General features: G+C 35.3%; 1 protein-coding gene across 50 annotated transcripts in view; it reads left to right on the forward strand.

Annotated features, from left to right (window-relative positions):
* The window catches only part of Klc (kinesin light chain), a 200,636-nt gene that overhangs the window by 125,075 nt on the left and 60,675 nt on the right, over positions 1 to 14,886 (forward strand). For all 50 annotated transcript variants that reach the window (XR_010851884.1, XR_010851880.1, XR_010851882.1 and 47 more), the window contains exons 2-4: positions 9,136 to 9,373; positions 9,911 to 10,135; positions 10,383 to 10,473. Coding sequence is in view for 44 of the 50 variants with exons in the window: in XM_067097451.1 (XP_066953552.1) it covers positions 9,136 to 9,373; positions 9,911 to 10,135; positions 10,383 to 10,473 (554 nt within the window). In the remaining 6 variants the exon portion in view is untranslated. The remainder of the gene's footprint in view (positions 1 to 9,135; positions 9,374 to 9,910; positions 10,136 to 10,382; positions 10,474 to 14,886) is intronic.

Below are 14,886 nucleotides of genomic sequence, written 5' to 3' on the forward strand. Positions count from 1 at the left end.
CCGCGGCGGCAGTGATGCGGTATTACAGTCTCTGGGGGCTGCCGTGTATGAAATGTACAGGTATAATACGTGGGGTTGTAGCGGTTGTTAGATGGAAAGTGATTATTATTATTATTATTATTATTATTATTATTATTATTATTATGGGTCCAGTATAATACACATCCCTTCACTAATTATACCATTCACTCGCTTCTCGTATGTGTTAGTGTGTATTATATATGTGTATATGGGTGTACTTATACACACACACACACGAGTTCGTCAAGTGTATATTAGGACCACGTGGCTTATGGTTGTCTGAAAATCAGATTGTGGAACGTTTTGCCAAGTTTTACTATAAATTTAACAGTCTACATGATAGTATTCACCTGAAATCCTCTGTAGTGTTTTTTTAATACTGTGTTGGATTGTATACTTTAAAGAAGCTTATTGTATCCTTTCGTTTTTTCTTTGTCCAAATTTTACTCGATTCAGAGATGGACATTCTGCTCTGCGGAAGCTTGCATATAAATTAGGCCGCTGGCCATTAGTCTAATTTGGTTGTCGTGATTGCAATATAATTCTCTCTCTCTCTCTCTCTCTCTCTCTCTCTCTCTCTCTCTCTCTCTCTCTCTCTCTCTCTCTCTCTCTCTCAAAGCAGAGAGCCCTCTTCATGGTATTATTTCAAGAAGGTCATTTTTTTCTAGATACAATCCTCTCCGGAGAGGATTGTATTCCGAGGATTGTAATGTAGGACAGTTATATATCTTTATGTGAGAGGCGGGCCTCTTCAATTGAAATTATACGTATAAAGTATATGTAAGTATTGATATGATTATATACATATTTTTTATATATATTTTTATATGATATTCTTTTTAAACGCACTTATTTCTAGTTTTCTGTTTAAATTTACTATAGGGCGTCATTAACCTAGATGTGGCGCCAGTTTTAATAGACATAATCAATCAATCAGTCAATCGTAATTAACACTATTAGTTCAAGTAGAAGATCCTGATCTCAAACAGTGAAGCTCTTCATCAATATTATCTTTCTTTTGTTTTCTCTTTTATTAATTCATTTCTCACCTTCATTTCACGTGTACTTTCGTTGCCTATTTCATCATGTTACGCGAGGAATCATTTTTTTTTTTTTTTCTTTTTTCAAGACTAAGAGTGTCAAAAAAAAAAAGAAAAAAAAGAGTAAAAAATGGGCCGTAGTTTCTTCGGTGCAATCGAGTTTTCTATACATCATATAATCAAGGCCACCGAAAATAGATCTATCTTTCGGTGGTCCCGGTATAATGCTGTATGAGCCGCGGCCCATGAAACTTTAACCACGGCTCGGGGGTGGTCTATCTTATATCATTCCCAGAAGCGCGATTATGGCCGTCTTCAACCTTAAATAAAATAGAAACTACTGAGGCTAGAGGGCTGCAATTTGGTATGTTTGATGACTGGAGGGTGGATGATCAACATACCAATTTGCAGCCCTCTAGCCTCAGTAGTTTTTAAGGTCTGAGTGCAGACATGAAAAGTGCGGACAGAATAAAGTGCGAACGGACGGACAAAGCCGGCACAGTAGTTTTCTTTTACAGAAAACTAAAAACCCACGTGTCAGCTGTGAGTTTTTTTTAATAGAATCATAAGACGATTAAACTTTTTTTTTTCTTTTGTAATAGTAAAAATTACTCTTCTGGTTTTATGTAATGTTTACTGACAGTTGGACGTCAGCGTTTGAAGGGATTAACTAATTGAAGTAAAATATTTGTCAAACTTTCGCTGAAAAAATGCAAACAGTTGAGGAGCTTATCCTCTCTCTCTCTCTCTCTCTCTCTCTCTCTCTCTCTCTCTCTCTCTCTCTCTCTCTCTCTCTCTCTCTCTCTCTCTCTCTCTCTCTCTCTCGCACAATTTAAATCGTATGTAAAAATTTTAACTTCTAAATACTGAAAGTCAAGTTGATGATTTGGTTACATACATTAGAATACGTGTTATTGTAATGCATTACATATATATAATTATAATATACATTACTGTACATATTGTTATAATACATTAGTATACGTATTGTTATAATAATAATAATAATAATAATAATAATAATAATAATAATAATAATTTGGACAATGGCTTGACAAAGCATATTATTATTATTATTATTATTATTATTATTATTATTATTATTATTATTATTATTATTATTATTATTACACAAACGAAAAATGCTACAAAATTGCCTCGTAATCTTCCTCAGAAGAAAACAGCCAGGTAAATTGTAGTCGCTCAATAAATCCAACCCACGGCCCGTCCGAGAATGTGAAATCCCGTGGAATTTGTGACATTCCCAAACGGGAATCGCACCGGTCATTCCTGTTCTGGGAACTCGGATTATTGCAGACGTTTCCCACCTATTGATTAGTATCATGCGTATGTTGGGTTGGGTGCTGTTTATATATATATATATATATATATATATAATGTATGTATACACATATACACACACACACACATACATATATACATATATATATATATATATATATATATATATATATATATATATATATATATATATATATATATATATAATACACAATACATAATTAATAGATCTTCTCAACTGTCTGATTTTCGTGTCACAATCGACCACTAAACGATGCCTTTGCGTGTCGTTAATCCTCCTCTTTGGAATCGATACCTTCCTGACGGTGTTGTAGAAGTTCGTGAGAAGGGCGTCACGAATCTTCCAACCTATGTTGTTGTTGTTGTTGCTGCTTCTGTTGTTGCTTTCCAAGGACAAGGTTTAAGAATTTGGTGCAGTCTTTTGCTCCCTTCTCTTAAGGCTGTGGAATGGTGGTGGTCTTGAAAAGACTGTGGGAGGGTGGTCGTCTTACGAAGGCTGTGGAAGGGTGGTCGTCGTAAGAAGGCTGTGGAAGGGTGGTCGTCTTATTTGTGTCATTGATGCCTACGTTTTTTTCCCTGTGAAATGTAGTAATGGGTGATTGTTTTTTTATATTTCTTTGTTCAATTTTTTTCCTTCTTTCTCTTTTCTCTATCACTAATTGCACGAAGTGGGATTCCAATCTGTTGAAGAGGCCTTCGAAATTTAATAATATTATGCTGATTAGTTACGATATTAATGATAGTGATGCTGACATATAGCCACTATTATTATTACTACTGCTAAATTCACTGGAACAATCATCATCTTGCATAGATATGCAGGCGAAACAAAAGTCTTCACTATAAGGCATGTTTGTCTCAATAATAATAATAATAATAATAATAATAATAATAATAATAATAATAATAATAATTAGGTCTTTCTTTAGATCGAGAATGGGATATGCTGTTTATCAGATTCACAATAATATTCAGGACAGGGTTCGAAAGCTCTTGTAACATTTTTATAAAATCAACAATAATTCACCACTGAATATTATTGTGGGCCTGACATACAATATAATAATAATAATAATAATAATAATAATAATAGTAATAATAATAATAATAATAATAATAATAATAATAATAATAATAATAGGGTTGATTTACAGGGGGGGGGGTAGAGAAGGATACACTTTTAACCTTTAAGACTGCCTTTTGATCTTCACCGTAATTTGTTAAATTATCAGACATCTTTACTCAGTTACCATATCTGGAAGGGGAACTTAGAGTGAATGGAAGGGGAATAAATGTCCAATTAAAGAGAATGAACGCCATCTGATAAGGAATAAAGGGTGTGTTAGAAGTGGACAGAGGTTATCAGTTAAGGGAAATGAGGTTGGATAGAAAGGGAATAAAGGTATATGGTAAGAGATTTACAGGTATCTGGTAAGGGAATTAAGGTGTAAGGTACCTTACACCTTAATTCCCTTACCTGATACCTTTAGTCCCTGTCGATACAGCCTCATTTACCTTACCTGATACCCTCTGTTCACTTCTCACACACCCTTTATTCTTTACCAGATACCCTTAATTCCCTTGAAATACACATTTATTCCCTTCCAGATACCTTCAGTTCCGTTCCAGTAGACTCTTCCATTACTTTACACCTTAAATTCTTTTTACCCAGTTGCCTTAATTCCGATACCATACTCATTATTCCCTTTCCATATATCCTAAATTCCCTTAACGGATACTAATAAATTCCTTCCCGTACACCCTAAATTCCCTTACTAGATACCTTCAGCTCGCTTCCCATACACCCTTATTCCCTTCTCATACACCCTAAGTTCCCTTATAAAATGTCCCAAATTCCCTTACCATACACCCATAACCCCTTCCCACACACATTGTAAATTCCTTCACCAGATACCCTTAATTCCCTTCTAGTATACCCTTATTCCTGTATCATAAATCCTAAATTCCCTTACCAAATGCCCTTAATTCCCTTACCATATACCCTTAATCCCTTCCCACACATTCTAAATTCCTTCACCTGATATCCTCAGTTCCCTTCCCATACACCCTTATTCCCCTATCATGCACCCTAAATTCCCTTATCAAATACCCTCAATTCCCTTACTATACACCCTTAATCCCTTCCCACAGTCTAAATTCCTTCACCAGATACCCTTAATTCCCTTCCCGTATACCCAAAATTTCTTAACCAGATGCTTTTATTCCCTTCCCATAGATTCTAAATTCCCATACCAGACACCCTTAGTTACCTTTACATCCTTATTCCCTTATCATGCATCCTAAATTCTTTTACCGGATTGCCTTAATTCCCATACCATACTCCTTATTCCCTTCCTGTTATATCCATAATTCCCTTCCCATACACCCTAAATTCCCTTACCAAATGCTGTAATTCCCTGCCTTATATACTATTAATTCCCTTACCACAAACCGATTTCCTTACCTGATGCCGTTAATTCCTGTAACCAGGTGACCTTAATACTCTTCCTATACACCCTTGATTCCCATTCCTAATGCCCTTAATTCCCTTCTTGTGTACCCATAATCCCATATGAGATCCACTTAATGCCCTTCCCATACACCCTTAATGCCTATATCAAATGCCCTTGATTTATTCATACTAATTTCCTTACCTTGACATTATATGCCAACTCCTCATACCCTTAATTTCCCTACCATACACTAATGATTCCCCAGCATACACCTTAATTCCCTTAATAGACACTAAATCCCCATACCATATACCATTATTCCTTTGCCTTATACCTGTAATTCCCACACCATTCACGTAATTTCCTTCCTATTTTCCTTTTATTTCCTTACAAGATACCATGAATTCCCTTACCAGAAACTCTTATTACCCTTTATTTTCTTTCTAAACTCCTATTTTTAATTACCATATACCATTAGTTTCCCTGTTTTATGCCATTATAGCCTTACCAAATACCCTTAATTCCCTTTCCATATGTATTTGGTTCCCCAGCCAGACACCCTTCGTCCCTTACCACATACCCTTAATCTCCTTACTACTCTTATTCCCGAACGATATTACACCCTTATTTCCCTTACTATATTATTCCCTTATGACATTGCACCCTTAATTCCCTGTATGTACACCCATAGTTCCTGTACCATGCCGTTCCTTAGATCCTTATTCCCTTATCAGACATCTTTTATTCCCTTATCATCCAACCTTAATTCCCACACCACTTATCATGTTTTTGCTTTTGTTTACCATACACTTATTTCTATACCATAAACTTTTATTCCCATGCTATATAGCTTAATTCCCTTGACATACATGACATACATTTTTATTCTTAGTTCCATACCATACACATAATTCTGTTTCCATGCTCTCAAAATTATTCCCTTACCAGACACCTTTATTCCTGTGTCAGACATTCTTATTCCTTTCTGCATCCCAAATTCCCTTCCAAGGTGCCCTTGATTCCCCTACCGTATGCCCTTAATTTCCCTAACAAAATGCCCTTAGCCTTATACCTTCTGAAACTGGAAAGTCGAAGTAGGTTGAACATTTTGTATGTCCTTCCTGTTCTCCTGGTACCCTCCTTCCAGTTGGTTAGTTTGTCTCTTTTAGTTGTATTTTATATCCTGGAGAAATTCACGTCGTGTATTGAGAAAGTGGGACAAATTGTTTTGGTTTGCCTGTGTGCACTGCGAAGGCATAATGGTGGCTGACTTTGTGTAGCCGTTTTTTTATTCGTTTTTGTTTGTTTGTTTTCTTTTTGCTGGGAATTGATGGCCATTGTCAATATTTTCCTGTAATTATTTAGTGTTTTTATTTATGAATTATATATAAAGGTATTTGGGGATACAAATGTTCTAGCAGTTATGACGATGATGATAAATATTTCTTGTAGAATAATAATAATAATAATAATAATAATAATAATAATAATAATAATAATAATAATCACCAGGAATTTTTATCAGATTTTTGCAGTTACCTGTCTGTGTAAAGTTCTATGCAGAGAAGTAGTATGTATGGCTTCTAATACAGTTATTTTTAGCTTTGTCTCTGTTTAGCTGACACATTGTTGTGGTCATTTGTTCTTTTACTTGTTAACCGGATACCCAAGCAAATCTTCTTGATTGCTTCAACAGTGAATATGTTGCTTACAATCTCATTCTGAAAGTCATTGCATTTAGCTACCAATGTGATTGGTAGTGTGGCACAAAGAAAGCTCTAGAAACAGAGGGAAAATTAGTTTTTCATCTCTTAGTGAAATGCCATTTCAGATTACTAAATTAGTAAGTTAGTTATGTTTGAAACTGTCTTTAGCATCTGTCGCCTATATGTTGTTTCATTCCTTCCAGTTGCCATCTTTGTATTTTCATGTCTCTTCATCTTTTATTGTCCATTTCACTAGGGCAGCCTATCCCTGTGTATTTTATATTTCAGTTTCTCTTCTTCATGTGTGTTTTTCGTTGCCAACGTCACAAAGCATGCCTGTCTTTCTTTGTTTCATATAATTTCAGATCTTTCTGTCATCCTCATTCTATGTAAATTATTATGTGGTCTCTTTATCATCAGCAATTGTTTACTCTAGTTTCCGTATTAGGTTTGCAGTTATTCTGTCTTTCTTGCTCTGCGTTTTGAACCTCTTGTGTTTACTTCCGAGTTGGGCGAGATTAGATAAGTTTGACCTCATTTATCTCTCTCTCTCTCTCTCTCTCTCTCTCTCTCTCTCTCTCTCTCTCTCTCTCTCTCTCTCTCTCTCTCTCTCTCTCTCTCTCTCTCTCAGTCAAAAATTGCGCTAGTATGCAAGCTACCTGTGTGTGAGTATGAAGTGAATGTGGGAAGTTGTTGGCCATTTGTGTGTATGTACAGTATGTTATATTGATTACAGAGTGCACAGCCTGTCATTTTTGCCCCCCTCTTATGAAGTATTTGTCACCCCACTTCACATGTGTTGACAGGGCAACAGAAAGCTAAATTGCTTTTAGTCATTCAGGTTGAAACATTTGGGAAATGTTTACATAAAGAATATATAGGCACGAAGTAATTGAATTCCAAATCTTTTGCTATAAAATATTAAGATATATGAAATACTCTATGAAGGTACATTTAGATACTAAAAGTTTGGCTGTAAAAAATTGAGGAACAGTATAAATTGTATTACGTTCAGTTATGAAATGTTCAGGTGTAGAATATTTAGGTATAGAGTATGCAGTCATAAGATTTATGGTTATAAAATATTTAGGCTCCAAATTATGCATTTGGTCATGAGATATATAGTAGGTAGTTAAATGCATATATTAAAAAAAGTTATTTAGATGTAGTCTTTTTTTTTTTTATAAAATATTTAGGTATGAAGTGCATACAGTATAACGTTTAGACAATATTCGGGTATGAAATAGAAATGTGAATTTATGACATGAATTTATGAAAGTGTTCTCTTAAGCAATCAAGAACCGTCACCCTTTGGCCTTTGTGCAAGGCATAAAAGAAATGAGAAATACTTGAAAAATGGAAAGCCAACGGGAAACAAGAAAAGGCAGTGGGAGAAGAGACATAAATGGGGAAACGCATCCACGTGTGCACACTAGAAGAAACATAAAATTTTCTGTCTTTCTGTTTTTTACCCTTTGAAATAAGACTGTGGTTATTTTGAAATAAGACTCTGGTAGAAGGAAATACCTTTTTATGTTTACTTGTTGTGGAAGGAAATGTACTTTAAATGAAACTGCCCTTCCCTTTTATGTTGTAAAAGAAAAGTGTGTCCTTTACAAATGCCCTCCAGCATATTGAATACACTAGAGGCTTTGCTGGGAATCCATCTTAGAAATTTCATGTTGAGAAGGTAGCTGTCAGCAGTAGAGCATGATTGCATGTGTAGCTTAATTTATTCGTAACCCATGAAGTTGAGGTGTTAATTGGCCATGCTATCATCAAGACATGCAATGTTAAAGGAACATTTAATAAATAGATTTTAGCAGCTGTGTGTGTTTTTTTTTTTTCCCCCTCAGGCGAGAAGTGTTCTGTTAGAAGGGTTAGGTTTAGCGAAGATACTAGTGAATATTTTCATTGGATTTGGTTGGTGAAAGATGAAGAATTATTTTTCTTTAATGCAAAGGGGATTTTAGCCAAAATTTCTGGTCTGCAGTATTTGATTTGTTCCGACACATATACGAACCTATGCTTTCATATATCGAATACTCTGCGCTTACCTAGCACTCCATATATGAAAGCATAGGTTTATATATTAGGAAAATTAAAAATATCTTCTTAATTTGGTATTCTTTTGCGTGGGATGTTCTGGAAAAAATTATTTTGTCCATAATGTTATGTATTTTGGTTGGTGAAATACAGTATATTATGAAATGGTAAGGATTTGTCAGCACATGGGAATAGGAATTGCCAGCACAATGCAAAATTGTAGATGGTGTTTACTCATATGTCTACAATTTTTTCTGTCTGTTTATGAAAACTGTTTTCAGTTCTGTTTTACAAAAATTGAATAATATTTTTAAACTGTTATAAAGGAGGTTGATTTGTAATGAAAACTAAATCGTGATGGTGGTGGTGAGGGAACTTTGTATGGAATTAGCTGTTCATCACAAAAGAAATAATGTTTTAGTGATTGTTTTAATTTTTCCCTAACTGTACTGTATACAGGTCTCTTACACTTCAGTTTTATGATTCTATTTATCTTTTTTATTTTTTTATTGCATTCTTTTGATAGAGATTTCCCTCTACCCACAGCAAGAAGATAGAGAGCATCGGGAGGATGACGGCCCTCACGCAGGAGGAGGTGGTATCCCACACGAGGACGGTGGTCCAGGGCCTTGAGGCCCTGCGGAACGAGCACAACTCCATACTGACTGGGATCAACAGTTCCCTCACACACCAGCAGCCGCCTGACTCCAATGTCGTCCATGAGAAGGCTGGCATCATCCAGAAGTCCCTCGACCAGATCGAGCTTGGGCTCTCTGAGGCACAGGTGAGTTGAAAAGGCAGGGTAGTCTCTCTCTCTCTCTCTCTCTCTCTCTCTCTCTCTCTCTCTCTCTCTCTCTCTCTCTCTCTCTCTCTCTCTCTCTCTCTCTCTCTCTCTCTCTAATAGTGATAGCAAAATTTTCATATTTGTAGTTTCTACTTTCTACTTTTCATTCCTTCTTGTTCTGTGGCCATTTTCATCCTGTTCCCTCCAGTAGCAATGAGAGTGGATAAAATAATGACAATTGGACAGGATGATTAACCGTCAATAATGGATGAAGAAGATACAGAAGTAGTCAAACAGATTTTTTTTATGGTAAAGAGGTACAAGGGGTATGTGAAGTTAGTAATGGGACAGTAACCAAAGTACTAAAGTTATTAAGGCCAAGAAGGGCAGTCTTTTAACTTTTTGTCAAGTTGTCTGCAAACTTTGTTATGAACATTATCCGTGAAGTATTAGTTTCACAGTTTGATGCTTCAAATTGTTTTAGCTTTACTTTTGAATTGGATGTATGGCAAACTGAACCAACCCTTCCCTCCACAGATTATGCTGGCCCTTGCATCGCACTTGCAAACTGTTGAAGCTGAAAAACAGAAGCTTCGCGCACAGGTAAGACGGTTGTGCCAGGAAAATGCCTGGCTTCGCGACGAATTGGCCTCAACGCAGCAAAAGTTGCAAGCCTCAGAGCAGCATGTAGCACAATTGGAGGAGGACAAGAAGCATCTAGAATTTATGTCAACCATCAAGAAATACGATGCTGATGTCCAGGTGAGAATTTTTGCCATTTTCAGTAAGAATCTCTCTCTCTCTCTCTCTCTCTCTCTCTCTCTCTCTCTCTCTCTCTCTCTCTCTCTCTCTCTCTCTCTCTCTCTCTCTCTCTCTGAAACTTCATTCCTCATTAGCTGGTTAGACCAAACAAACAATTTTTATACTTTTTTTTACTATTTGACATCTTTATCAAACATGCATTGGATAGTTTCATATTTTTCTGAGTAATGAAGATGTTTTGCCTCAGGATTCCGAGTCTTCAATGGAAGAGAAGAAAGACAAAAGCGATGACCCTGTCGTCGACCTCTTCCCCGATGACGATGCTGATGATAGGGCTGGTAAGATCCTTGATGTTTTGTGTCACAGACAGGTTTTGTTTTTCTGTATACACAGTTCACTGGTATATTTCTTATCACTTCAGTCCTTACTGTACTCTCTCAGATCTACTACTGTATTCTTAATTTGCACAAGTAGCACATAAGGACTCTCTGGTTGCACGGTGACTAGCATTAGACAGTCGAGTTAGTCTGAAGTTTTCTTGTATCCCAAGTTCTGTACTGATAATAGTCCTCCTTATAATGCTCTGGCTTGTCGTCACCACAATGGCTTCATATAAGAATTCATTTCAGATTTAGTCTCCATGAAATTTAACTTAACATGGCAAAGGTACCTTGAATGTTCATACTGATCCTTGCAACTTTTTACATACTCATATCAGAATTTGTCTAGTCATCTTCTCCCTTTTAATTGGAAACTTTCATGCATTTGAAACACTGTATCTTACAGCTTTCAGTAATAGCCATGACATGAGTGAAGACCCATTGGGCTGAAACCAGCTCATATTAAAGGATCTTGAACTTGAAGACCCTTCTTGCCGAACAGACTCACCTTATAAAACGCCCACTCTAGTTACTGTAAAACTTGTAAATGAAACGTTTTCATTACCAAGATGATGATATGAACATCAGGAGGGAACCTACTTGTTTCTGATGTTCGTAAACTGAAGGACATTGATAATTTCCTTATAACATAATGATAGTACTATGTTTAGTTGAAAACAATTACAGTACTTGAGATTCAAATGGTATAAGTTATGCTTGAATAATGCTACTCAAAATTCAGATTAACTCCCTGTCATTTTGCAAATGCCACTACACCATACAATATGTGAAGCATGCTTCAGTCCCCTCTTCCTGTTTTCCTTATAGGTGTCTTTGTTGTAAGCTGGGATTATTCTGTGATTTAAGAATCATAAGTGGATACTTCGTGGGATTTTAGTCAGAATACCGATCATGTGGTGTTACTTACTGTGATTTTTTACCGTGTCTCATTAAAGTGGTTTTGACTTTATGTAAATAGATACTCTTGCTGTCTGTCAGGTTTTTGTAATTCAAGGGAAATATAATTAGGACTGGTTGGTCATTTTCTGAGTTTCTGTTTTTCAGTCTAGAGAAGTTTTTGCAAGAAATAAAAACATTATAACAAAATCATCCAGCAGTTGCGAGTCTTGTAGGAGAGAATTTTGACTTAAGGGTGCATTTTAAGTTTCAGCAAGGCTGACTTTAGGATTTTCGATTTTGTCGAAAAAGGAATTACTTTCAACATATTTTGTCTAGCTTTTTACTGTTCCAGATTAAACATTTAATCCAGGGTTTTTAAGTTTTTGCCATACAGGTATAGACTTTTTACATTTTGTTTTTGCACACACAGATTTTAGAAGTTAGAAAAGAGTTTCTGTTTGTTTGGTATGCCGGTCAGAGTAAAGAAATTTTGTTGGCAAAGAGACTGGAAAAAGATATAAGGAAGGTAGTCAAGTATCTCGGAGAAATGCTCAGATACAAACAGAAAGGAGACCTAATTTTTATTGATTTATGAACCCACCTACAGTCTGTTCTTTGTAGGTTGGCGTCGATGTTAATTGTACTGTATAATGTTTGGTGTGTGTACGTTATGTTAGTGTTTTATTTCCATCATGCAGTATTTGTTTAGAGATGTTAATGATGAAATGTTCCTAATGCATGATGGGAAGAACGAATTAGATTGTTGTTGTAGCTGTTTTCAGGAAATAGTGTAAGATTCTTGCTTTGAAGACATGATCTCACTAGAAAAAAGAAAACAACCTTGATTGTAACTGGTGATAAATTTTGATGGTCATAACCAAACTGTTTGACATGCCATTTAAAACTAAGGGAACAATTAATATATCTCGTTCAAAGAGGACAGTATTTTTGCAGGAAGAAGTAAAAGTTATTTAACAATTTGTTCAGTTTGGCTTCATATTCTTGCTTGCTCTTAATGAGTATGGAAATAGCAGATAACAGTGATGTTATTGTTAGATCTGTGATAAGGAAGTTTTAGGTCTAAAGAGATTTTTTTTTTTTACCAAAATTAAAATAGCATTTTCTGTGATAAGGAAGTTTTAGGTCTAATTTTCTTTTTTTTTTTTTTTTTTTTACCAAAATTAAAATAGCATTTTCTGTGATAAGGAAGTTTTAGGTCTAAATTTTTTTTTTTTTTTTTTTTTTTTTACCACCAAAATTGAAATAGTATTTTCTCAGATAAAGAAGTTTTAGGTCTAAAAAGAATTTTTTTTTTTTTTTTACCAAAATTAAAATAGCATTTTGAAAGATTTAAGAATTATGTATGTACTCTTAAGATTTTTGAAGTCTTGATATCACTATCAGCCATCTCCCATATCTTGAGTGGTTTCATCATGGTTAGTTTAATTTTGAGGGCATTTCCATCCCCAGTCATAGTGAACAAAGCTTTATGAAGTTGACCGCTCTCTTAACTAAGGTTTAGGATTAGTGAAGGAATTGCTCCATCGCTGACATGGATGTCAAAAATAGCTTCTTTGATGAATTAGTCTGACTACAACCTAGGAATATATCAAAGGATTTCTACATGGGGGTGAAAAAGTTAGAGGTTAGACAGCTAGTTGTGGGGGTGAAAAGTTAAGAGGTTAGACAGCTAGTTGTAGAAACACTGCACAGAACTGATGAAACAATGATGTACAGTAGTACTAACTACATTATGTCCAGCAAGACTGACTGCAGTTGGCATGAGATTACAAGGGGATTGGGTTTCAAACCTGGTTTTGTTGGGGAGTGAGGATTATTGAAGGATTCTCACACTCGGACATTCACTCGTTAACGTAAGCCTGTGATGTAGCACATGTCACTCATATTGCAATCAGCAACACTTCATTGCTCAAGCATGTTTTGTGGCTTTTGTTCTCAGGCAGTGCTCTGACGCTAGGTTATGTTCGAGCATGTTTGCCACATAAGCTATTGCCTGTGGGAGGTGAATCATGTATATTCCTTAGGTGAATCAAAGTTTATTGAGTATAAAAATATAGATTATTGTGGATATACAGCACTGCCCTTTTGAAATGAGCAACAAGTTCTTTTTGGTATTTGAATGGTTTTGGAATTCTGACTGATGGTTGCACTGGGGAATAAAACACTTTTTAAAATTACCTCTGTTTGGATGAAATTTAAAATGATTAGACATAAGCATAATAGTGAAGTTCTCTTAGGGGAATCTTCAAAGTAGTTTAAATCTGGAAACTGGACATATAAAAAATGTGGCATGATTATCCTTCAGTAGAAGCAAATAGTTTGCATTACAACTTAAAGACAACTTGTTCTGTGTGGACCTTGTGTAGTCATAGTGCAACATGCCAAAATATGCTGTTTCTGGAGCAAAGACACCAAAATAAACTTAATTAGTTTTTAAGCTTATTGTATTTAACCCTGGTACAATATATGTTCTTGGTACTTTAATAGTTTTTCTCTTTTAGTTTTAAATTCAGCAGTGTTTTGCATTAGATGTACTCTTCAGGCCTTCAAGCATAAAACTTTTAGGTTTGATCATTTTCTTCCTTTTTCAGTTTTCTTTTTTCATTGTCATTGTGTACTGCTGTAATTATCCATGTGAGTGCAAGAAAATATAAAGTAAAACAATGCTAAAATAGTGTGAGAAGTTGGCTCCTAGGTTTTTCTATTTTGCAGGCACCCAATGGAGTATGCAATAGTTGAATGGCTGTGATCTATTTTAGTTCAATTTGCAGCTTTCCAATGGAAGACTGGGATTTTAGATTCACCAACAGTGTGTTTTTATTTATCAATCTTTGAACAAATAAGTTAAAATTTGCAAGTAATTGAATCTGTATGGTATCAATTTGAAGACTTCTGTGTAGTATGAATATGAATTCACATACTGTAACTCATTTGAGATTAGTATTAAAAATGTGCTGACTTCCAATGAAATATAGAATAAATTTGCAAAAGTTCATTAGAGTTTTGATCGAATTAGCAGAATTTCGTTGAAGTGCAGTTAGAAGTTGTGAACCATCAACGGGATATAGTTTAAATTAGCAGGCTCCCCTTGAAATATAATTGTATTTTCAGATTTCTAATGCAGGAGTGTAGAAGAATTTAGTTAGCTTTTACTATGGTATAATTTAACTTGGTGGAATTTTGACTCTCATACATCTCTAAGGCTTTATGCAGTAACTAGACTTTCTCCTCAGTGGTTTAACAAGACTACTGCAAATTAGAGTATTAGTAAAGCCAAACTAATCACAGGTAGCGGACAGAAGCCAAGGCTGCAAGTTAACTGTAGTTAACTGTAGTTGTAATTGCACTGGGTTTCAGATGGTGGAGATTCAGTAAATTGTAAACACTCGTCACCACATGTTAATTACTGCTTGCCAAGTTAATTATGATTTAACCAGTCTTATTTTTATT

This window comes from Macrobrachium rosenbergii, chromosome 54, assembly GCF_040412425.1.
Source record: "Macrobrachium rosenbergii isolate ZJJX-2024 chromosome 54, ASM4041242v1, whole genome shotgun sequence".
Lineage (NCBI taxonomy): Eukaryota > Metazoa > Arthropoda > Malacostraca > Decapoda > Palaemonidae > Macrobrachium > Macrobrachium rosenbergii.